At 36.9% G+C, this 25139-nt stretch overlaps 2 protein-coding genes across 7 annotated transcripts in view; one reads left to right on the top strand and one right to left on the bottom strand.

Moving 5' to 3' along the window:
* The window catches only part of LTN1 (listerin E3 ubiquitin protein ligase 1), a 65274-nt gene extending 50508 nt beyond the window's left edge, over positions 1-14766 (top strand). For 2 of the 4 annotated variants that reach the window (XM_026516744.4, XM_026516669.4), the window contains exons 25-30: positions 1367-1553; positions 7539-7710; positions 8760-8980; positions 10500-10694; positions 11614-11781; positions 12371-14766. In XM_026516744.4, the coding sequence (XP_026372529.3) occupies positions 1367-1553; positions 7539-7710; positions 8760-8980; positions 10500-10694; positions 11614-11781; positions 12371-12433 (1006 nt within the window). In that variant the 3' untranslated portion in view covers positions 12434-14766. Of the gene's footprint in view, positions 1-1366; positions 1554-1778; positions 3769-7538; positions 7711-8759; positions 8981-10499; positions 10695-11613; positions 11782-12370 lie in introns of those variants that run through there. The other 2 variants (XM_048214903.2, XM_048214902.2) reach the window with 1 other exon arrangement.
* Positions 14337-25139, bottom strand: part of N6AMT1 (N-6 adenine-specific DNA methyltransferase 1) — a 40179-nt gene continuing 29376 nt past the window's right edge. For 2 of the 3 annotated variants that reach the window (XM_057306504.1, XM_057306502.1), the window contains exon 8: positions 18292-18375. Coding sequence is in view for 1 of the 3 variants with exons in the window: in XM_057306503.1 (XP_057162486.1) it covers positions 18333-18375 (43 nt within the window). In the remaining 2 variants the exon portion in view is untranslated. Of the gene's footprint in view, positions 18376-25139 lie in introns of all 3 variants that reach the window. The other variant, XM_057306503.1, reaches the window with a different exon arrangement.

The following is a 25139-nucleotide window of genomic DNA, read 5'->3' as shown; positions in this document are numbered from 1 at the left end:
TAGCACTTCAGCGGGGCAGGGAAGACCGTATAAATTAAAGGAATACCATGTGCGAAGGCATGAATGTTCAGAATGTGCTGGGGAGTGTTGAGTAGTTGCCACTTAACATATTTTTTATTGTCCATATCTTCCTCCACTGGAATAGCAGCTTTGTAAAGTCAGGAATTTTTGTCTCTTGTTACCGACTATGTTCACAGCATTCAGAATGGTACCTGGTCTAACACAGACTCATGAATACTGCTCATTTGTTTAATAAAAGGATAAATGAACGAATATATGTGGAGTAGGCAGGGAAGGTATAGTGAAAAATAAAGCTGGAAGGGTACCTAAGATAATGAAGGGCCTTAAAAATTACATTTTCTGGGATTTGGGGCATTATTTGGTAGAAGATGGGAAAAGTACCAGCTGATTCTGGCTATGGTATGAATCATAAATTATACGAAGAAGCACAGGGAGGTGAAGACCTTTCTAGAAACAGTAACAGTGCATGGAAGACAGCATGGAAATGAAGAGATACCTGAGCTGGTATTTGTAAAATCCAGTGACTGTTGGTATGAAATAGAGAAGGGTTGGTACATGGGATAGTCGTGTTGAAGGTAAAAATCCAAGGGCAGAAGCTTGAAGACCTGTGTTTATGGGCTGGGAAAACAAAGCTACAAGGGAAGAAATGCAGAGGCGAAAGGAGAGAACTGAGCTACAATGTCAGAGAGTTTGACAGGATATACACAAGTATTTCACTTTTTGAGGATCTCCTAAGTGCATCTGAAAGTGTTAATGAGTGCAGTAGTTCAGTAAAAAAAAAAATTAATTTACTTTGCCATGAATTAATATGAATATTGAATTTACTTTCCTGAAAAGACATACAGTCTTATGTTTTTTACTCTTTATAGGGATCTGGTAGGACCTGGTATCCTTCATCATTCCCCTGACTAGCTGAGGGACTTGAGATTAATCATTTAGCCTCTCTGGGTGTGTGATATTTTTTTTTTCCATCCGCAAAACAGAAGGTTGAAATAAATGTTTTCTAAAAGGCTCTTTCCTTAAAGTGCTAACTACTAGAGCTTATATTTTGTAGGATTTTTCCTATATATTTTAAATATATAAATATGAAAAATATTTTACATATTTATGAATATAAAATTTGTTTTATGTTTACATATGTTAATGTATTTGTAATTAAATATATTTAATTTAGCAGAATTAACAGTTAAAATCAGCAGTTAAAACTGAATCTGTAAAGGGGACTTTTAAAATGGTTTTTGGAAAATAGAGAAAGATTTTTCTAAAATGCTTAAAGTCTATACATGCTGTCAGTTTTTTAAGGGATAAGTTATGAAGAAAATTGTGTTTAATCATTGATTCATAGGTCACCACCGGCAGCGTTGATGTCTCTTCTTAGCACTCAGGAGGACTTGCTAGAAAATGTTTTGGGGTGTATTCCTGTTGGACAGATAGTTACTATTAAGCCACTGAGTGAAGACTTCTGCTATGTTCTGGGATACCTCCTTACCTGGAAATTAATACTTACTTTCTTCAAAGCTGCTTCATCTCAGGTAAATAAGTACATGATAACTTTTGACAGTTATGTCCTCTGTGTGTTTCTGTTACTGTTCTGAACCCTTTGTTTCCCCCCTTTTTGAAAAAAGGAGAAATGCCTCACATTTTAATCTAATCTTTTCTGGCTAACTTCAGACATTCTTTTTTTTTTTTTTAATTAATTAATTAATTTATTAATTTATTTATTTATTTATTTATTTATTTATTTATTTATTTGACAGAGACAGCCAGCGAGAGAGGGAACACAGCAGGGGGAGTGGGAGAGGAAGAAGCAGGCTCCCAGCGGAGGAGCCTGATGTGGGGCTCGATCCCAGAACGCCGGGATCACGCCCTGAGCCAAAGGCAGACGCTTAACGACTGCGCCACCAAGGCGCCCCTAACTTCAGACATTCTGCTTAATTTATTTCTGTCCCTTAACTTCCTTATCCACACACACACACACACACACACACACACACACACAGAGTTTTTTGCAAAAGTAATCTCTGGAATGTGCTTGAATCAATTTTTTTTTCTAACTGAATGTAACCACCAAGTCCTTTAATTGCGGGAAACAAGATTTATATAATTTGATTTTATATTACTGCAGTAATAATTCTAAAGGACTTGGATCTTGCTGTTTTTTTTTTTTTTTTCCTTTCGTCAACTTCTGACCCTTGGGGAGATTTCGGTTAATACATCATTGGAATTTACCTTGTTTGAAAATCAGTGTTTAGAGCAAGATCTGTGAAATGCTACCTATATAATTCAAACTGTTATCTCTAAATGGTAAAAAATACCCTAAGAAAATTATTTTATCCAAATTATAGCAGCCACTAGATGTCTCTGTTGTCTCATGTTTAGGAAGAAAGACCTCATTGTCTAGGAAGAAAGCTGGAAAAATTTCCAGGTTTTCTTTTCTCTCTCTCTTTTTTTTTTTTTTTTTTCTTTTTATTCTGTAGGCAGATCCCCACTTAAAAAGTTCCAATTAAATATTGATTGAATCAGTTTGATAAACTGACGGCTTTTTAAATATAAACAGTGCCTTTTTTGACAGGTCAATACAATAACACTTAGTTAATTACCTCATATTTGAGGTGTGATTAAATATGGCATTCATTTCCAATGTGATTTTTCAGAATTTCTAAGTTATAATTTATGTCATTGCTAATAACTCATACCTGGGTGCAAATATATGAACATATGCATCTTTGCATTTCTATGTCTAAAGGGAAGATCTAATTATAGAGGCAGTGATGTTCTAGATGTTTAAATTGTTTTATTTTTCTGTAGGCTGGCCACTTATGCTTTTGACTTGGGCTAGTTTTATTTGCTGGTGATGTATTTCATGAACTCCTTGTTGGGCTTTTATATTTGTTTCTTAAAATTTTGTTGATCTCTAAAGAATTGCAGCAAAGTGAGGCTTCCATGTGTAAGAATTTTGTTATTACCGTCTTATATTCAGAAATTTAGAAAATGGCCATGCATCACTTTCTTCATTAAACCAGAATTGGGGTAGGGGCACAAAGAATTGTATAGCAGCACGAATGAGTCTGGAACCTGAACCGAGCTATGACAGTTAAACCAGAATAACTCAGTTAATAGCCTAATTATGTAAATCCTAAAGCAAACAGAATTTTTTTAAAAAACACTGTAATTGGTCCTAAATCTGAGCTTTTTAAAAATTTTTTAAGAAAAACAACAACAACAATTCCCAGTGAATCAGATTGAACTGGAACAAAGCCATGAGCGTATGTGTGTTTCATAGCTTTACTAATATGTTTTTCACATACTATCAAATTTATTTAAAGTATACAGTTTGGTATTTTTGCTATATTCACTGAATTGTGTAAATATCACCATTTTCTAATTTTAGAACATTTTCAACACCTGAAAAAAGAAACCTTTACCTTTTCAGTCAGTTCCCATTTCCTCTCAAAACCTCCAGCCCTTGGGCAGCCACTATTCTGTGTTCTGACTCTATGGATTTGCCTCTTGTGGACATTTCACACACATGGTCTTTTGTGTCTGGCTTATTTCACTTAGCATAACATTTCCAAATTCATGCATGTGATGGCATATATATGTACTACGTTCCTTTTTATGACTGAATAATATTCCATCATATGATGAGTATACCACATTTTATTTATTCATTTATCCATTGATGGACATTTAGGTTGTTTCCACTTTTTGGTTATTATGAATAAAGCTACTGTGAACATTGTATATGAATTTTTGGGTGGACATATATTTTCATTTCTCTTGTGTTGTATACCTAGGAGTGGGATTTCTGGGCAATATACATGTGTTTTTAAAAGTCCATTGATTTTTTTTTCAAGTTTTTATTTAAATTCCAGTTAGTTAACGTACAGTGTAATATTAGTTTCAGGAGTAGAATTTAGTGATTCATCACTTAAATGTACCACCCAGTGCTCATCACAAGTGCCCTCCTAATACCTATCACCCATTTAGCCCATCACCCTGCCCACCTCCCCTCTAGCAACGCTCAGTTTATTCTTTATAGTTAAGAGTTTCTTGGGGTGCCTGGGTGTCTTAGTCAGTTAAACGTCTGCCTTCTGCTCAGGTCATGATCTGGGAGTCCTGGGATCAGGCTTCCTGCTCAGCTGGAAGTCTGCTTGCCCATCTCCCTCTGCCCTGCTCATGCGCTCTCTCTCAAATAAATAAATAAATAAATAATCTTAAAAATTAAAAAGAATAAAATAATTCTGCAGTTTCCCATTAAAACAAAAAGTTTCTTATGGTTTGCCTCTCTTTCTTTTTCCCCTATGTTCATCAGTTTTGTTTCTTAAATTCCATATTTGAGTGAGATCATATGGTATTTGTCTTTCTCTGACTTTTTTTGCTTAGCATTATACTCTCTAGCTTCATCTGTGTTGTTGCAAATGGCAAGATGTCATTCTTTTTGATGGCTGAGCAATATTCCATTAAATGTGTGTGCATGTGTGCGTGTGTGTATACACACACACGTACACACACCACATCTTCTTTATTCATTCATCAGTCGATGGACATTTGGGCTCTTTCCGTAATTTGGCTGTTGTTGATAATTCTGCTGTAAGCATCAGGGTGCCGTGTACCCCTTCAAATCGGTATTTTTGTATCTTTTGGCTAAATACCTGTAGTGCTGGATTGTAGGGTAGTTCTGTTGTTGTTGTTGTTTTTAATGAAATGCAGCAGTATAATTATTTCAGTGCTACAGGGCAGTTGATCTGTGCCACCCACAACAGATCTATTCTTCTGTGAAGATTACCTGACATTTTTTGTTTCTGTTACTGTTTTTTAATAGGCTCTATGCCCAGTGTGGGGCTTGAACTCACAACCCTTAGATCTAGGATTGTGTGTTCTCTGACTGAGCCAGCCAGTCATCGCAGGGTAGTTCTATATTTAACTCCATACTGTTTTCCAGAGTGGCTGCACCAGTTTGCATTCCCACCAGCAGTGCTCCAATGCCTGTTATTTCTTATGTTGTTGATTTCAGTCATTCTGACAGGTGTGAGGTGATACCTCATTGTTGTTTTGATTTGCATTTCCCTGATGATGAGTGATGTTGATAATCTTTTCGTGTCTGTTGGCCATCTGAACGTCTTCTTTGGAAAAAGGTCTACTCATGTCTACTGCCCATTTTTTAACTGGACTATTTTTGTTTTTTGGGTGTTGAATTTTATAACTTCTTTATATATTTTGGATACTAACCTTTATCAAAAAATCCATTGATATGTATCATTACTTTTTAAAAATTCTACTTCCAACTGTTTTTTTTTTTTAATTCAGATTTCTAGAGGAGGTAGAAGAATAATTCAATGAAAAGTCATGTACCCTTTTCCTAGAGTCACAAATTTTTAATGTTGCTACCTTTGAAGATTTATTTATTTACTTTTGGAGAGAGTGAGAGAGCGAGAAGCGGGGAGAGGAAGAGGAAGAGAATCTCATGCAGACTCCCCACTGAGCGTGGAGCCTGACACAGGGGTTAGTCTCACGACCCTGAGATCATGACTTGAGCCGAAACCAAGTCGGACGCCCAACCGACTGAGCAGCTCAGGCACCTGAATGTTGGTACCTTTGTACATGTTCTCTCTATATTTACTTTTTTTCTGCTGATCTATTTGAAATTAAGTTGCAGACTCATGATGCTTTACGAAAAGTATTTGAACATGTATCTCCTAAGAACAAGGACATGTTTCTACATAAGTGTATTGATATAGTTATTATACTCAAATTTAATTTTAATGCAAAAATGTCTAATTTGTATTCACATTTTTTTGGTTGTCCCTGTAATGTCCTTTATAGTTTTATTCCTTCTCTATTGAGTTTTGATCAAGGATCATGTTTGCATCATGTTTGTCATATTTCTTTAACCCGTAATTTCCCTACCTTTCTTTTCTTTATTGTCATTCAGGTTAGTTATTTTGTAGACTCTCTTAGGATTTGGATTTGTCTGATTGTTTCCTCGTGATCAGTTTCTGGTTGATTTTCAGCAAGAGTACTTACTGCACGGTGGTGATGTGTCCTAACCTCAGGAAGCACAGAATCTCAGTGTGTCCTTTATTGGTGGTACTAAGTTTGGTTACTCGGAAAGGTAGTGTCCTCCAGATTTCTCCATTGTTAGGTACTTTGATCAACATATTTTAAAAATACATTCCGTATTTTATGGCTTGATACTTGTATTTGAGCAGTTATAGTGTTCAGAAAATGTCTTGTCTTTCACCAAGAGGAGATAAATGCCTTAATGGGAAGAATAATTTTAAAATCAGTACATATACCAAGGAGTTGCAAAGTAAATGTGAACATACAAAAACTGGGTTATTGAAGAATGAGTTCTGAAGCACACAGAAACCTATAGTGCACCTAGTGGTGCCAGATTTTCCTATTTTTAAAAATTTTTATTGTGATGCGGTATAGTTAACATACAGTGTTGTTTTAGTTCCAAGTGTACAATATAGTGATTATATAATTCTATACGTCACCCAGTGCTCATCACAACGGGTGCACTCCTTAATCCCCTTCACCTATTTCATGCATCCCCCACCCATCTCCCCTCTGGTAACCATCAGTTTGTTCTCTATAGTTAAGAGTCTGTTTCCTGGTTTGTCTCTTTTTTTCTTTGTTTTGTTTCTTAAATTCCACATATGAGTGAAATCATATGGTATTTGTCTTTTTCTGACTGACTTATTTTACAAGATTTCCCATTTTTAAAAAAAGGAACCAGAAATCCATGTATTTTTTAAAAGATTTATTTATTTTGAGAAAGAGAGCATGTACTCGAGGGAATGGGGGGAGGGGCAAAGGGAGAGAATCTTCAAGCAGATTCCCCACAGAGTGCGAGCCTGACACAGTGATCCCATGACCCACGAGATCATGACCTGAGCCAAAACCAAGAGTTGGACACTTAGCCGACTAAGCTACCCAGGCGCCCCCAGAAACCCATATTTTTGAGTGAAATCCTGCTTTACAAAACAAGAAGACCCCAAGACATTTTGGACTACTAGTTTGTGCTCTCTTATTTCTAAAGGGATGCTGGAGCTTTGATAATGGTGTAAGGTCAAACATAAAAATGGGATTAGTTTTAAGCAGGACTTTTGTAAGATTAAGGACTATGGTGCAGAAGGGGTATGTGGAAGACTTGGGAGGAGAGGGAGCATATCGTCCGTGGGGAGTGGGGGAGTAGATTTTCTTAGAGAAAGTAGAGGTGAGCTTATTAACAAGGAGATCGTTTGAGAAAGATGTTAGAAACATGTCCAATAAATGAGGGGGTAGTAAAAACTGCTTGTTTATGAAGAAAGGGAGCAGTGCCATCAAATGACATGTTTGGAAAGTAAGAATGTGGCATATGTTTAGTAGGACTCTTCCATGTAATTCTAAGTGTTCAAATTAATGCCTTTTTCATTGTGTTCTTGTACAATCTATTCTACTTTGATTTGCTCTTCTCACTGACTTGGTTTAATTGGGTTTACTAACAAAAATTCTTTATTTTCCACCAGCTTCGGGCACTGTACTCAATGTACCTTCGAAAAACAAAAAGTTTGAATAAATTGCTCTATCACCTGTTCAGGCTTATGCCAGAAAATCCAACCTATGCAGAGACAGCTATTGAGCTCTCGAATAAGGACCCTAAAACATTCTTTACGGAAGAGCTCCAGTTGAGTATTAGAGGTCAGTAAGATGTGTGTTGGTGTTCTTTCTTGGAGACTAGGTCCACATTAGGTTGTATTTATTCTCTACTTTTTAGAGTTTAGAGAATAACCCCAAATGTGAGAAGGTTGAAGTGTACAGATTTTCCATATTTATCTAAATAGGACATACAGTTAGATCTTGTGGGTAAGGGTAAGAAATCTATACATTTTTGAAGCTTTGTTTGTTGAGACTATTACCACTTATTCTGTAAGCAAATATTTGTTAGGTGATAATGTTTTGTAGGCCTGTAAATAAGTAGTGTTCATTTGGGGAAACAAAGATCAGTAAAATTTATTTTCTTCACTCTAGGAGCTCAAATTTTAGCTTAGGGAATAGACATGCATGCATCTAGTTGCACTCCAGTGTTTTAAGTGGCTTCCTTAGAATTGAAATTTTTTAAATGTCTTGGAGATGTGAGGAGAGTACTATGTCTTGTGAGTATTGAGGTGGATATTTTAGGATTTTTGTGTAACACATCAGTGAGCCCTGGGGAAAGTTTAGGGACCAAACTCCTTTTCATAATTTATAAGAAGACAGTCTTTAAATTTTTCCTTTTTTTTTTTTTTAAGTTTATTTTTTTATAATCTCTATACCCAGTGGGGCTCAGACTTATGACCTGGAGATCATGAGTCACATGCTCCACTGACCAAGCCAGCCGGGCACCCCTAAATTTTTCCTCCTTTTTATTTAACTTTTTTTCCCCACTCCCTGGGCGTAAGGGATTGGGCTTGTCCTTTTTAAAATACATGTGATCCCTTTTTTGTGATCTGTCATGTGAAATGCAGAACACTATGTCTAGGCAGATTTTTCAGTGTCATTTGGGATCTTCATTCTTTTTACTTCTTTTTCCCATTCCAGTGATTCATTTTGAATGTGTGAGAGAAAGTTAATACTCTAGAGTTCAGGCTTCTTCAGATGTTTGTTTTATGAGCTCCAGCTCTAGTGTTAAGGAATTAAAAATGATTTTCTAGTCTGTTATTCTATGTAAGAAATACATGTTACTAACTAAGGATTTGTTTTTTCCTCAGAAACAGCGACTCTTCCCTACCATATCCCACACTTGGCTTGTTCAGTCTATCATATGACATTAAAAGACTTGCCTGCCATGGTTAGGCTGTGGTGGAATAGTAGTGAGAAGCGTGTCTTCAATATTGTAGATAGATTTACAAGCAAGTATGTCAGCAGTGTTCTTTCCTTTCAAGAAATTTCTTCTGTGCAAACAAGTACACAACTATTTAATGGCATGACGGTTAGTATTATCTTGAATTTTTTCCAGAAAAGTTGTTTGACTATTGGTTATGTCTGTCGTTGGTAGTGAGTATCATCACAATATTAACCGTTGATTCAGAACTTAGAGAAATTGCCTACTTTATTTTCTACTTCATTCTTGTATCAAGCAAGTCTCAGTATTAATGTATAGATGGAAACAATGTTATAATTTACCCCCATCAAAGTTTTTGAACATTCATTAGGTCATTCAAAATATATATTGGAACATCTGTAGATTCCAGACACTGTGTGTGAATCACTTGGGAAGTGAATGGTTTAGTAGGGTCAGATTCCTACTGTGTAATAACATAAAACCTAATAAAGGGAAAAGCGTGATACCGATATGTTTTTTGCATTGGAAACTAGAAAGTGTGGGAAAGGTTCATCTGACTGAGGGGATTAGGTGCACCTTTATGGAGGAAGATTACTTTGAAGTGGGCAGGATTGTGTTTTAGGGGCAGTGAGGAGAAAGTGTTGAATATAGAGAAAACAGTACAACAAAAGCAAAAAGCTTGGAGATGAGAATGTAATTTCTGCGATTGTCTAAGAAATGTTGAATAAGCCAACATTCATACAGAGCAGGATTCCTGAAGGTAAATAGAGAACCCAGTTGCTTCCATGATGAATTAGGGCCATGTGGGGAAAGGCCTCAAATGATAGTCTAAAATATTTTGTCCTGTCTGGCCACTGGAAATTTTCCTTTGAGGCAAGTGACACTGTCAGTGTTATAATCAGTGAAATTGCTCTGACTGCAATATATAGTATAGGCTGTTGGCATGGAGCTTGGGTTCAATGCATAGTCAGGGAGACCAACTGGAGCAGACATTGTGAATAACAAGGAGGGCCTGAGTGAGGCAGTATCAGTGGAAATGGGTCATAAAAGGAGAGGAATGTTAAAAATTTTGTGGTGATTTATCCAAACTTGTAGCTGGTTAATATCTAGGAGGAGGTAGAAGGAAAAATTTAGGATGATGCTATGGTTTTTAGCTTGGAAATAGGACAGTCAGAAGACTATGTTGGTCAAGCATGATAACTTGTGTTTTATATTGTTTGCAATGCTAGTATGAAAACTAAAACCAGGTGGAAATAATTCTAATAGTTGATGGTTGGCTTTAAACCAAGGGGATTCTGTGGCAGAGAAAGACTTAGGGGACTGCTAAATATAAATGATATTTGATACCCTGGATGTAGAAGAAAAGCAGTAATTAAGAACTCATTCTGTCACTGTTCTGTTCAAAATGTATCCGACACGCCTAATATCATAACATACTTTTTTATGAGCAGGATTTCTTTTGAAACTAACTTTGAACTTCATAAAAATCACTACAAAATATGTCAGGTGTATAACCTCTGTATTAAATACCTCTTGTCCAGTAAACCAGCATGTTTACTTGTATTGTCTTTGAATGAAGACTAACTGCTCATAGTGACCTATCAAAATGTTTTTTGAATGAATGGAAAGAAATTTGCAAAAAGGTATTACCTTTTCTGTGTTACAGGTTAAAGCTCGAGCTACTACTCGAGAGGTGATGGCTACTTACACTATTGAGGACATAGTTATTGAACTTATAATACAGCTGCCTTCCAATTACCCGCTGGGTTCAATAACGGTGGAGAGTGGGAAGAGAGTAGGTGTGGCTGTTCAGCAGTGGCGGAACTGGATGCTGCAGTTAAGCACTTACCTCACCCATCAGGTAAGTTTCTGTGTGCACGTTCAGCTTTCTAGATAGTACTACTGACCTCCTCTTTGAAAGGGCAGTAGGTGTAAAATGCATCACTTCTGCTTGACGTTGAAAGAGACACTATACTTCCTTGGGTCGACACAGATGTGCGCCTGAATGACCTGAACCTGCCTACTGAGCTGTTTTCCTTTTTAAGGTTCTGCAATTTCTTTTTCTGGTGTTTGAGAGGAATTGACTTTACTCCACTGACATTGTGGATGACACAGAACAATACATGGTATTAAAGAAATTGAGGGGGAATCTTTTTGTTAGATACCGGATCGATGAATGTCTTTAGGAGCTCCTTTTAGTCTAACATTTCAACTCTCCTTCTCTGATCAGAGAAATCCCAGTACTCTCACAGATCTTTGACTTTTAAGCAAATTGTAGTTGTTTGCACGTTGAGACTATAACACTTGATGTATTGGTGCAGAACCTCTCTTTCAAGTCTGTCCTTAATGGAGAAAAATTATATCTGGTTTCTAAAACTTGGGAGGTCATTTTAAAAACCAACATTCAGAAAACTTAGGAGATGTGAATATAGCCAAGCAGATTCTCTTCTTTCTAAATTAAAATTCAGGGGTGCCTGAGTGGCTCAGTCAGTTAAGTGTCTGCCTTCAGCTCAGGTCATGATCTCGGGGTCCTGGGATCGAGCCCCATGCCGTCGGGCTCCCTGCTCAGTGGGGAGTCTGCCTTTCCTCCTACTGGTGCTCTCTCTCTTTCTTGTGCTCACTCTTCCTCTCTGTCTCAAATAAAAGAATCTTTTTTAAAAAATTAATTAGTTGATTAATTAATTTAAATTCCACTTTAAAATTTATTAAATTGAATAAAAATAACTTTGGTGGTCTTCAGAGTATATTTACTCTATTTTTTTTTTTCTTTTTGTTAACAGAATGGAAGTATTATGGAAGGCCTAGCATTATGGAAAAATAATGTAGACAAACGTTTTGAGGGTGTTGAAGATTGCATGATATGTTTCTCAGTCATTCATGGTTTCAACTATTCTCTTCCCAAAAAAGCCTGTAGAACATGCAAGAAAAAGTTCCATTCAGCCTGCTTGGTAAGTCCAAAGAGAAATTAACTTATTTATATTTTATGTACATTTATATGTGTGATATCTAATTTTAGAAAAGAAAACGATGTTTAACTCTTAATTGTAGTTAATGAGAGGCATATTAAAATGATTTTTCAAAATCTGTAAGAGATAATTAGTAATTCACAGAGACTGGTAGCATCAAAGCACTTTAATAAATGGGTGTTTTTATTATAGCTCTCACTCAAACGGTAGATGGTCCTGTAAGATCTAGACCATAAAGGAGACTGAAAAAATTGGAACCAGGGGCCATCGGGCATTAGAGCTTTTTACTCCTTTTAAATATCATATTGAAAAGAAAGCCGCCCAGCGTACAGTTGCTTCATAGGGAGGTCTTCCTGATACGTCTTAGTGGCTGGATGTGTGAACCTAGGGAGAAGGAGTCGTCCTGTAGCCTTGGGAAATAATACTGAGTTGGGCTGATTTTGGAGATGAATGGAGGAAGCTAAAATTTTGATATTCTCCCTTTTCCACTTAATCATTGTTAAGTTGTATGTATATGTAAAATGACAGCTTTAAAAGGTTCTTTTCACATTGAAAACCTTTTCTCTTTCAGTACAAATGGTTTACATCTAGCAACAAATCCACTTGTCCACTCTGTCGTGAGACCTTCTTCTGAATTTTTTTCCTTCCGTTGGAAGTGATCCCCAAAGTAAATCAAGCAAAGACTGTGGATCTGGATCCATCTTCAAGTGTGGATGGGAGGAGGCCAGTGAGCATTACTTTTAAATAGGACCTTCTCTGGAAAATGATTTTGGTTAATGTAATAATCCTAAAATCAGGTTTACTTATCTTTAGATTGCTTTGTAAATGTTTGGAAACCTTTTCTTTTACATAAAACTATTACATATTTGAGAGAAAATATTTATATTAATAGTTTAATCTTTTTGTATATTTAAAAATAAATATGGAAAACCCCTAAATTACAGAATTGGAATTTGTGAAATCACTGTACAACTGTATTAGAGTAAAAAGCCCATTTAGTTTGTTGATCTATGTTCTAGAAGAGTCCAAGTGAGGCAAATGAATTGAGAGGGTTGATTTATATCTACAGATATTTTAAGACTTATTTATTAGTTGTGACAACAAAATTAATTAGTATTCTGATATTTGTAGATTATTTTAATGATAAAAATGAGGCTAAGCTATTAATATAGCTTATCGTAAGCTATTTGAAGCATGCTCTGAAATCCTATATAAAAGAGTGTAAATTGAACTTTAAGGTGTCTCCATTAATCAAGGGTTATGAAATTCAGAAAATTAAATTCACGGCACTGACCTTTTGCTGTGGAAGAATTTCCATGTATTAGTGAAATTTGAAATGCAGACTTGTCAGTGAATTTACTACACAGTTTGAGTGAGTCTCTAGAGGGTAAGAATTTGAGAGAAACAATTAGATTATTTCATTCGTGAAGCAGAGTGGTAGTTACCCCTCTATCAAGAGGGAAGAAATAAGTAAGTATTTCTGAAACTTAAGACTGGTGGAAAAAACAAAAATTTTAAAATGTCATAGGAGGCTTTAATTTTGTAAGCAAATTTTGCTATTCTTACTGGCCAAAGTTACACTAAATTAGAGATTTGGGGCATCTTATTTTTTCCAGCCTTTAGAAGTACAAGTTAATAATTTTAGTACTAAGTAAAATTCAGTATAATGGGCTACAGTGGAATAGGTGAATACCTGCCGTTTGCCACAGCACTGTTACCCTTTAAAAAATTGTGCCCAGGTTATAAAAGTGTGAAAGTTTGGAACTTAGAATAATTTTATTGCAGTCTTCCATTATATGGGAAATATTAGCATATCTAATAGCAAGTTTACTTGAAAGATCAGCTAATCATCTCTGTTGCAAATGTTTAATTGGCAAAAAGCAAGTCATGTTAAATAAAATCACTGCTTACCATCAACTGGGTAAAATGGTTATTATTGAAATAGAATGAATGTGGTCAGAGTATCGTAGTTGAGAGTGAAGTATTATGCGTGAGTTACAGATGTCTTGAATTGAATTTGTAGATGCAGTATCCTACCCAGTTTTGTCTGTCTCTTGGATTTTTCTCCCTAGTGTTTATTACCTTATAGCCTTGAGACTCAAGGAGTCAGTCAGTGGAGAACAGATAGCAAAATTCTACTACCTCTTCTTAACCCCTTTCTTAAAATACTCTCTTTCTGTGTGTCTCTCTGACATAGTAATCCCAAAGGATTGTGTTACTCCATGTGAACGTTACACACTTTTCCTCTAATAATGGTTTTATAATAAGACCTTGTTCATAACTTTTCCAGTATTGGTACTTCTTGGCTTCTGACCCAAACCTCAAGTAGAACAGAAAAGGGAATAATGGAGCATTGTTTTTCCACATTAGTATCTAGGGCATCAGGTTCTTGGTGAAACACTGTAATTAAGTGAAATACCTACTCTTCATACTTAGGACTCTAAACACTTCTTTGAGACTTGTAAATATAAATGTAAAACTTGTTACTGTTTATATGCTAAAGAAAAAGCTTTCCAAAATAAGACCGAAATTCAGAATATCATTGATTAAGGTTTTATTTATATAGCGTTAACGACGCCGCAGAGCATCCCTTAAAATTCTAGCAGAAGGACAGTAAAAATTGCATGAGATTCAAAGCCCATTAGCAAAATTATTCATTTAAAACCCTAATGTAAATTGCAAATTTTTAGAATTTATTTTTAACTCTTACTTATCACATGGTCTAATGTATGTACATAAGTCTGTGGCTTAAATAATTAATGTTATTATTTGATAAGTTTTTGTGGTGTGAATGATTAATATTATTTGATTGTTATACCATATGTGCCCATTAAGATTCTTTTTAATTATAAAATATTTCAAATATACAGAGTAATAATAATAATATAAATGCCCTTGTACTCTTCACAAACTATTTTGCCATATTTGCTTCTGATTTTTAAAGAAATAAAATGTTCCTCTTTTGTACTCCTCCCTGATGCCATCTCCTCTTTCCCTCCCTAGAGCTAACCTACTGTTCTGAAGTTGGTGTGACTCTTTTTCCTCCTTAAGATTTTATACTTCACCATGTGTTTGTATCCATAAATAATATATAGCAGCTTAAAAATTTTTTTATTTGCGATAGCCTATTGTGTGTAATCTTTTGTAACTTGCTTTTTCACTCAACATAACTGCTGTTTAGTATAGTAGTTAACTTGCCAATTCCCCCAATAATGGTCATTTCACTTAAGATTTTTTGCTGTTTTGAGTAGTGCTGCAAGTGTGCATCCTTGATAACATTCTCTCATGCAGTTGTCCTAGATATTCTGGACACATGCCCCCAAATGGATTTTGGGGTAGTTGATACGCATAGTCTGTGACTTTAGATCTTGTCAAATTGCTCTCCAAAGTGGTGTGCAAGTTTGCACTGCCAACAGTAAGGTAAGAGAGTTCTTGCCTCATCACCAATAGTTAGTCATCTCAGATTTTTAAATTTTTCTAGTCAGAACTGTGAGATAGTAGCTTTTTGTTTTAATTCACATTTCCCTGGCTACCAAGAACCTTAGCTTCATTTGATATACTTATTGGTCATTGTGAATTTATTTGTATGCCTACTTTTCTCTGTTACATGGCTGCTTTTAGTGTGTGGGTTGGCTTTAACGTGGTCTGCGGTCGTCATTAATTATATAGAATTTTGCACTTAAATTTAGTCAAATTTATCATCCTTTTCCTTTATGTTTGAGCCCTTTTTGTGTTAGGTTTTAAAAATTTAGTCCTTCCCTGAAGTCTAAAAAATTCTATCTTGCTTCAAAAGTTATAAATTTCAAAATATGCCTAATTCACCTCAAATTAAATTTTGTGATTGTTGTAAGGTTGAAATCCTACCCCGTATTGATAGCCAGTTCTCATAACATCTTTTATTAAATAATACATTAGCCCATTCCCTACTAACTCTTATATTACCACGTCTCCTTGCATGTGCAGATTGGTTTCTGGACTCTGTATTCTGTTCCATTGGCCTACTTTTCTGTGTTAATTCTACACAAAATTTTTTAAATTTGAAAAATAGCTTTTATAATTAATCTTGAAGAGGAGCTAAGTAGTCCTCTTCTCCACTGTTCCAGGATTTTCCTTGGATAGCCATATCCTCTGCTCTCCAAGTGTGCCCCCTCCCTTGCTTGCTTTTATTATTATGGCTAGTTTGTCCTCACTGTACTGAGTTGTTTGATGAAAGAATTTGATAAGTGCCCATGTTAGGTTTCATCTGGTGCAACTGGGTGGCTCTTTTGGCTTTGCTAGATCTTATCCTTAAGGTCTTCCAACCCAATTATTCTCTGTTTTAAAATTGGAAGCAAAAATTTTGTATATTTGTGATGGAATGCTTGAACCTCTCCATGAATTTGTCTTTTTGTTCTATAAAAGTTCCTTGTAAAAAGACCTCGGGCTCAGCAGGGTATTTAGCGTGGGGGTCTGCTAATCTAACAACTTTGGTTCATAAGTTTTGCTAGATTTACTTTTTAAAAGATGAAGTGAAATTCACATAACCACCATTTTTAAATAGACAGCTTAGTGGCATTTAGTACATTTAACAGTTACTCCTTAATCTCCCACCCTCCCCCTGGTAACCGCCAATCTACTTTCTGTCTCTGTGGATTTACCTATACAACGTTCTGCTTTCTTTTACTTGGCATGTTTTCAAGGCTCATCCACATTGTAGCAGGTATCAGTACCTCATTCCTTTTTATGGCTCAATAATATTCCATAGCATATGTATACTTATTATCCGCTCATCTCTTGATGGACATTTGAATTGTTTCTTTTTGCTGCTGTGAACAGTGTGTCTGTGAACAGTCATGTGCAAGTATTTTTATGAGTACATGTTTTCAGGTCTTTGGGGTATGTACATAGGAGCAGAATTGCTGGTGGTTCTATTTTTAACTTTTTGAGGAAACAAAACTGTTTTCCATAGCAGCTGCCACATTTTATATTCTCAGCAGTGTACGAGGGCTCCAAAATCTTCACATCCTCACCAACACTTACTGTTTTGTTTTTTTCCCAGTCGTAGCCATCCTAGTGGATGTGAAGTGGTATCTCATTGTGGTTTTGACGTGAATTTCTCTGATTAATGATGTGCATCTTTTCATGTGTTTGTTGGCCATTTGTGTATCTTCTCTGAAGAGATAGCTATATAAATACTTTATTTTTTTTTAATTTTTGTTGAGTTATAAGACTTTAAATATATATATATTATATTTTAATATAATATAATATAATATAATATAATATAATATAATATAATATAATATATATATATATATATATTTTTGGATACTAGACCAAGATCTACTTTTTAGAGGGATGTTAATGTTCTTTAATTTGGGGGGGGGAGTTCTTGAGAATTCAATATTAATTAGTTTTCGCTCTGACTGACAAAAATTCCAAAGCAAATTTCTTAAACAAGAAATTTCTCTCTTTTGTAAATGAAGTCCAGATGTAAGCAGTTCAGGGCTGTTATGAAAGCTCCGTAATCATGACAGACCCAGGTTTCTTATGTATGTACCTGGACCTAGGTTTCTGAGTTGCTGCTTCACTGTTCTCACACTGCTTTTCCACTTCGTGGTCCGGGTTGACAGCTCAGGCAAGCTGCAGCTGGGCTGTGCACTGCACGGTCAGCACAAAGGAAGCAAGATGAGCGTGCTCGCTTGCTGTAAGGGTACCCTTCACAAGTCACACACAACACACACTTGCATCCTTCGGCAAGAAGTTTTTCTCGTGTCAATCCCTCGCTTCAAGAGCAGCTGGAAAATATCTTTATTCCTGGTAGCCCTATGTCCAGCTAAAAGTGAGGAGTTCTGTTGCCGAAGAAGGTGGGGAGAACAGATACGGAAGGACAACCAACAGTGTCTGTTACAGCTGTTCTGATACGCGTGTGAGTGCTGTTGTCTTTCCTAATGTTAGTCAGTATTTGCAAACCTGGATGACCATAGTTTTCTAGAGTTGCATATGCCTTTAAAATGTCAGTGTTCTCTATCCAGTCTAACAATCTTTGTTTTTTAATAATAATGTTTAGCTCCTTTATATAATATATATATATAATATAATCATAGATAAGTTTCATAGTTTTCTAATCGTCTCGTTGCTTTTGTGTTCTTTTTTGTCTTCTTTTGGACTCATGAGGTTGTGTTTGTTTCCCAGGCACCCATAGTCTTCATGAGTATTTTTTATCCTCATATCCTTCTATTAACTTTATAAATAAAATTTGTGTGGTTTATTATTCAAGGTTATTGTAGCATTTATAACAATTCATATTGACTTAATATCTCATATAAATTAACACTTTAACCACTTCCTGGAGGACAATTCAAGGATCGTAGGATAACTTCAATACTGTTGTTTTTTTGTACTATTGCTTTCAAGTGTTTCTTTATATGTTAAAACCCACAAGACATTATTGCCATATAAGCCTGTGTATTAGTTTGTGTTTGTCATAGGTACTCTTTGTATCGATTTGTATCGATCTCCACTCTTCCCGCGTCTTTGGCAGTCTTTGTCTTTCATCCCGGGACAGTGTCTTGCATCTTCTGGAGTTCACTGTGTCTGTTGCAAAGAATCAAGAGTTTTATTAATCCTTGTAAGGAATGGATCCCTCACCGTACCCTTCCCCAGCTGCTTTGATTTTCTCTTTGTTTTTGGACTTAGACAGTTTTACTGTGATGTCTCTAGGTGTGGATTTTTTTGTTTGGGATTGTAAAACCACTTGAATCTGTGATTTGATGTCTTTAGTCATTTTTTGGAAAATTCTGAGGCATGAACTCTTCAAATAGCACTTTTGCTCCATTCTTCCTCTCCTTTCTACTCAATTTTCACCATAAACCATATGTGTCTTAGATTTGCTGTGTTGTTGTTTTATTCTTTTTTCTCTTATGTTTTTATCATTTGTGTTCTAGTAGTTACTTAATAACTTAGAAAAATGTGTTTTTAATACCTATAGTCTGGTCACAGGAAACTAATTTTTTAAAATTTCAGCTTATATTCATATTTTGTTACAGAACAGTATTATAGGGGGTAAATAAAAATATTTTAAACACTAAAATATGGTATAATTCTGTGAGTAAAGTGGAATAAAAGTACTGACCCAATGAATGATGTTAAATGTCTGACTGTTGAAGAGTTTGTCCTTGTATTATTATATTGATGATGGTATCAGATGAGATCGGTCACACCGAGGGTGGTGTGACCACAGATGATACGATGATGGTGGGAATCAAATTGCTATTGTATTTAGATTCTATTAGATACATTTAAAAGAATGATATAACATTTTTTAAAAATGTAAGTTTAAAATGCCACTGGAAATGATCTTAAACTTATTTAAATTTATGATGGCAAATGTTAGTTATCAATTTAAAAAATAATGTGAAGTGGTACATATTTTCCCAAAATGTGTTTAGAGGAATGCAAGCAATAAAGTTTGAAGATCCTGTTCTGGCAGATGCTCAGTGTAAGGTGGGCTGTCCAGTTCCCATACGAGACCCACACAGGCAGATCTTTATCGATAGTTTTACAAAGATTTAAAAAATGCTTCTTGAGATTTGGTCTGACATGCTGTTCATGTCAGACTCTCTTCTAGGGGATCCAGTCAAGTTATGGTGCTAGAAATGTTGAAGAAACTGCTTTACTGCTTGGGTCCGATCTCCCAGAGGCTCTGTGGTTAGCATTCTAGCCATTGCGGGAAAAGAGAGAGAAATCAGACAGAACTCTGTGTTGTCAGAGCTTCATTCCTAATAACAAAACGGACAGTCTTTAGGAAGTGAAAGGTACCTTTTCTAGCAACAAAAGAATATACGTTTTGACCTGTCTTACTAGAAATGGTTTTGTAGTTGTTACAAGATTACAATTAATTACATTTTTAACTCATTAATTACATTAAGTCCTTAATTTAACAGCTCCTTGTGCCTCTATAACGTGGAGCTTTGTCACAGCTTGCAGGTAGCTCTGAGGACAGTGCCTGCAGAAGGTCACGTCTTTTTTCTCATCTTACTGTGCTGGCGAGACCTCTTAATAAACAGTCTTCCTTGTTTCTTGATGAGCTTTAAGATGGACTATTTTAAGTACCAGATGTGATCCACATGTATAGGTCTGGGCACATAATACTCTATTAGGAAGTATCTTTCTGTTCTTTGCTTATATTTTAAAGTCATGAATGGATGATGAGTTTTATCAAATGCTTTTTCTACTCTATTTAAATGACAAGTTGTTGTTTTTCCTTCCTCAGTCCTTGAGGTGGATTACATAAATAGATTTTCTAATGTTGAACCATTCTTGCATTCTTGGGATAAACCCTACTTCGTCATGATCAGTGCCATTATTACTAGTAATACTTGCGAGTTTTACAAATATTTTTTTCAAATTTTGCATCCTTGTTCACAAATAAAATCAACTTACGATCTTTCTTGTACTTATTTATATTCATAAGTGAGATTGACCTATAATTTTCTTATATTGTTTCCATTTGGTTTTGCTATCAATGATATACTAGTATCATAAAAAGAGTTAGGATTCTTGAATGTTTGGTAAAAATCACCTATAAAATCACCTGGTGCTTTTATTTTATGGGGCAAGGGTAGAATGGGCAGATACTCAACTAATCAATGGCTTTAAATGTCATAGACCGTTTAAAGTGTTCTATTTTTCACAAGTTAGTAAGTTTTATTTTTTAAGGAAATTATCCATTTCATCTGTTTTCAAATTTATTGCTATAAAGTTACTCACGGTATTTTCTTATGATTTTTTAAACATTTATACTCTATTTGCAAATATGATCTTTTCATCCCTAATATTTGTGCCTCATTTCTCTTTTTCTTTCTACTTTATTAGACGTCTATCTAGTTAATCTTTCCGGAGAACGTGTTTTTGTTTTTAACTCCTCAGATTCTCTTATGTTTTATTAATTTTTTTTTCTTTTGGGATGAATTCCTCCATCTTGGCTTATTACTTTCTTCTATTATTTCTTTATACTTTCTGATAGTTTATTCTTATCCTTTTTGTAACTTGCTGGGTTGAATATTTCCTTATTTTGTCTATTTTTTGTTTGTTTCTGATGGATGCATTTGGGGGAGTGTATTTCTCTCTACATACTTCTCGAACTGTATTTCACAAGAGTTCACATGTGGTGCTTTTCCATCTCATAATTTTCAATATGATTGTTAATTTGACCAGTTATCTAAAAGTGAGCAGTTTTTTATTGTTTGTTAATATAGGAAGCATTTTGGCTATCCCTTTTATTTTCACTTTTTGAAATAAATTTCTACATATACTTCATTGTGGTTATGATTTCTGTTTCATCGTAGTTAACTGTTTTCCCCCTGGCATGGGTCATCCCTAGATGGGAATCACTAAGCCCACTCGGGGTGCAGAAGTAGGCTCCACCTTTTGGAGGGATGAGTGTCAAAGAATTTGTGGACATAATTTTAAAATCCCCACAATGGACATACTGCACATACAGATTTTGATGGAGGAGTGTTAGGCCAAAAATAATGTTCTTTTTAATTTAAGAAAGCTGTAAAAGAGAACTGAATTTCAAATTGGTTGAGGTAACTATATACTTTAGGATTACATCCAAACGGTGATACGCTATCAAATAGCCTGTGGTTAATTTATGGACACACACACTCTTTATACTAACTGAACACTATAAACACATGCTGATATTAACCAATATACTTCAGCAGAACAATGCATTTTTTTCCTCTTTGCTGCCTATCATAAATTGGGTTTTAGATACATTGGGGACTTGGAGCCCATGCTGTAATTCACTCTAAGTGTCCTACAACGGCATCAAAGCTTATTCTAAGTCCTCTAAATTTTGACTACATTTGTTTAAACTTAGAAAACTAATGAAAGAAAATAGCATTTCATATACACTGTAGGAGCCAGGGAAATACCGGCACTTAGCAGAGTCACTAAATACACAGCCCCATCTACTTCCGAAATCACTAATTATTTTAACGTGACTGTTCAAAGACCGTTGTTTATCACATGCTACTGCAGAAAGCACATTTATATATTACTTTTTGAAGCATGACTTTTCATTTAGGTAATTCAAGTGATTATTCTAAAATAATTTCCAGTTTTTCTTATTTCACATATGAAAAACAAGGCTATAATTATTGATGTGTTTCATTAGCAGAACTTTGGAGATAAATGATGACAGTTTTATATTAATGTCCTCAGATGCATCAAAAGAAATCAATTTAAGTCAATGCCAAAATTGGTTCAAAATTTTAAAAATTCAGTTCAAGGAACTGAATAAACTTTTTTGGGTATTCATTCTGTTGAAGATTCAACATCTAACAATATTGTGCATGTTATGAATGAAGTTGAAAAGTTCAACACTGAATATAAACCTGTTTGGTTTGCTGGTTTTATTAGTTACCCATTACTGTGTAACAAACCGCCCCTAACGTCGAAGTTCAAAACAACACCCGTGTACTACCGGACAGTTTCTGTAGGTCAGGGATTTGAGGCTGGCTCACGTGGGTGGTTCTGTCATGAAATTGCGGTCAGGATGTTGGCTGTCTCTGCAGTCGTCGTGTGAAGGCTTGACTGGGGTTGGAGGCTCCTCCTCCCCATGATTCAGTCACTTGGCTGTGGGCAGGAGATGCTCCCTCGCTACATGAACGTCTCCACGGGGCCACTTGAGTGTCCCCACGAACATGGTGTCGGATTCCTCCAGAGTGAGTGATCCAAGACAGTCAGACTGAAGCTGTAATGCTTTTTATGACCAGCTCTCAAAGTCTACATCATCGCTTTCGGAGTCTTCATTACCAGCACCTGCAGCTGTGGCACACGCCATTAACGATCACCTGCACCTGAAACAGAATAGGATCCCCAGGTGCTGAAGGTCTGACTTCGCCCGTCAGCCCAGGTTTGCGTCCCTCCTGGGAACAGAGCCAGGCGCCAGCTGTCAGTTCTCTGACTCGTGTGTGAATTATGGTGAGATGCTCAGCAGGCAGCAAAGCAAGGGACCTAATGGCCATTGGTTCAGGCTTTCCTCTTGGGTCCAAGGTGGTTTCCTTGGGGCCAGTTCAGGGCTAGTCCAGTCCTCAACACTGTAGTGCCCCCTTTTCCTTTATTCTGAGACAGGGGCGCTGCCCAGACTTCTGCCTTTTTCACTGCACCTGTGAAGGATATGAGCCTCCCTTCCCCAAGCCTGTACTCCTGTGGTTGTCAGTCCTAGCTGCATATTAGAGTCACGTGGGGAGTTTGGAAAAGATACCAATTGTCAGCTCTCATTCTCCAAGACACTTATTCAGCGGTCTATGACGGGGCTCCTGGCATCACTGTATTTTGAAATCTATTCAGGCAATTATAGTGTGCGGCAAGAGTTGAGAAGCATTGCTCTATTTTCATCCTGAGTACCAAAAACAGGTTGGCAAACTTTCTGGAAAAGGCCGAACAGTATATATTTTAAGCTTTCGGGCAACTGTTCAACTCTGCCAACATATCACAACAGCAAACGAGTGAGCATGGGTATGGCCCAATACAATTGCATTTACAAAAACAGGTGGTGGGCCAGATCTGGCTTGTGAGCTGTGGTTTTCCAGCCCTTGAGCTAGATCAGTAGAACACGAAGAGCACCCTGAAGCTGCAACCGAAGGCTCTAGTAGGGCTGCCAAGCTTCAGGAGTCTCACCGATGTGTCCTGAATTCTGGCAATGGTAAACAGTTCCATTTCCCTAATCTCTACCCATTTGAATTAGCTGCTTGGTGTAGCCCTAGTCGTGGTGTCATTTGACTTGAAGAATAAGATTGGACCTATCCTTCCAGAATCCCTACCATTACCCTATCGTGGCAGGGCCACGCTGGGGAAATAGCCTCTGAGCCAGAGAGACGCTGTCTCCAGGACTCTTGCCCACACTGTGACACTCACTGCTGCGTCTCACCAGGCACGTACAGCCACTGCTCCCAGTCCCTGGTGTCTTTCCCCCACTTGGCTAAAGATGCAGTTTGGTCTCTTGTAAACATTTCTTCATGTCTCCCAAGCAAGGCACAAACTGCCCTTCGCTCTAGGTTATATTTTCAAGAATATGTGTAGAGTGAACGTCCTTGGAAGATAGGGATAGTGTCTCCAAAGCAAAGAGAAGACACTTCTAGAGCAAAGAGCAGGCATTCTTACTCTTCAGTCTCAAAACCTAGTGTCTCTCCACAGCAAAGGAAAGTCATGCTTAATGCCCAGAATAAAAAATTAGGGTTCCCTGAGTTCAGGGTTTCTCTCCGAGGATGCAAACCCCTGTGTGTGTCAGGGTTTTGTCGGGGTCTGTTCATGTTGCTCCCGTAGGACTCGGGGGCCAGGAGAAACGGATGAACATACGCTGATGCTCACACAAATCTCTGTGCTGAGTAGTAAAGTTCCTTGTCTCTGACCCAGAAGCTTTCTTCTGCCAACAGTGACACTGTCAGACTGACCAGTTAGCTTCAAGCAGGGTAAAAGCTCAGACCCTTTCCATTCTCCACACTGCAGCGTCCTGGAGTTTTCCCTCCTTAGTGCTGGCTGACCAGAGCCGGTGGGCCTTCGTGTGATAATCCACTCCCAGAAAGTTGTCATGGCACGTTTGCACACGCACGCCCCTAGTGCCCACAGAAGTTGAGACAACAGCAAGCCTCCCCGGTGACCGCAGAGAGCTCGCACCTCTGTCCCTCTCTTTCCCCATTCTTTACTTCATGCATGAGGTTTTCTTGCCAATCCCACTGCCTCTGCCAGTGAGCTAAGCCAATGTGGTCGGAGTTTAGAGATTTCTGAGGATGATGGTGAAGCTCAGCTTAAGTTGTTTTCACTGGGCCATTTCGAAGAAAAATCAAATTCAGGGCATGCTCAGGAAACCATGGCCTGATGATGAAGCCACAGGTATGACCATGAAATCCTTGTCTATGACCTCAGAAGCCAAGGTGGTGCCTCAGGTCATGTTCGGTCACAATAAAGGCCCTCTAAAGATTTCATGAATGTGCCTCACAGACTCAAACAATAGGGCCTCCTGGAAGTTTAAAGACATTACCCCAAGACATCTCAGCACAAGCCAAGGTAATGAAGTTATCCTGAAGAGATCGATGTGCGTCGCAACGCTAATGGAATTAACCCCAAAACATTTTAAAGAGGCCTATACCAGTGTTAATAGTTTGAACTGAGGAGGACAGGACATACAAAAGGAAAAGACATTTTGGACCTCTAGACATCTATAAAGCAGGACCCAGCCTGAGAAAACTACTCAGAGGCAATCCCGTGCTACTTTAGTGATGAAAGAAATCAGAGGACAAACCAAGAACTTCGATGAGGGGACCGAGAGCCATAGCGAGTCGGTTCTG

Source organism: Ursus arctos, unplaced genomic scaffold (assembly GCF_023065955.2).
Source record: "Ursus arctos isolate Adak ecotype North America unplaced genomic scaffold, UrsArc2.0 scaffold_4, whole genome shotgun sequence".
In the NCBI taxonomy this organism is placed as follows: Eukaryota; Metazoa; Chordata; class Mammalia; order Carnivora; family Ursidae; genus Ursus; species Ursus arctos.
The sequence above is the reverse complement of the archived record's forward strand: the minus strand, read 5'-3'. Positions and strand labels throughout refer to the sequence as shown.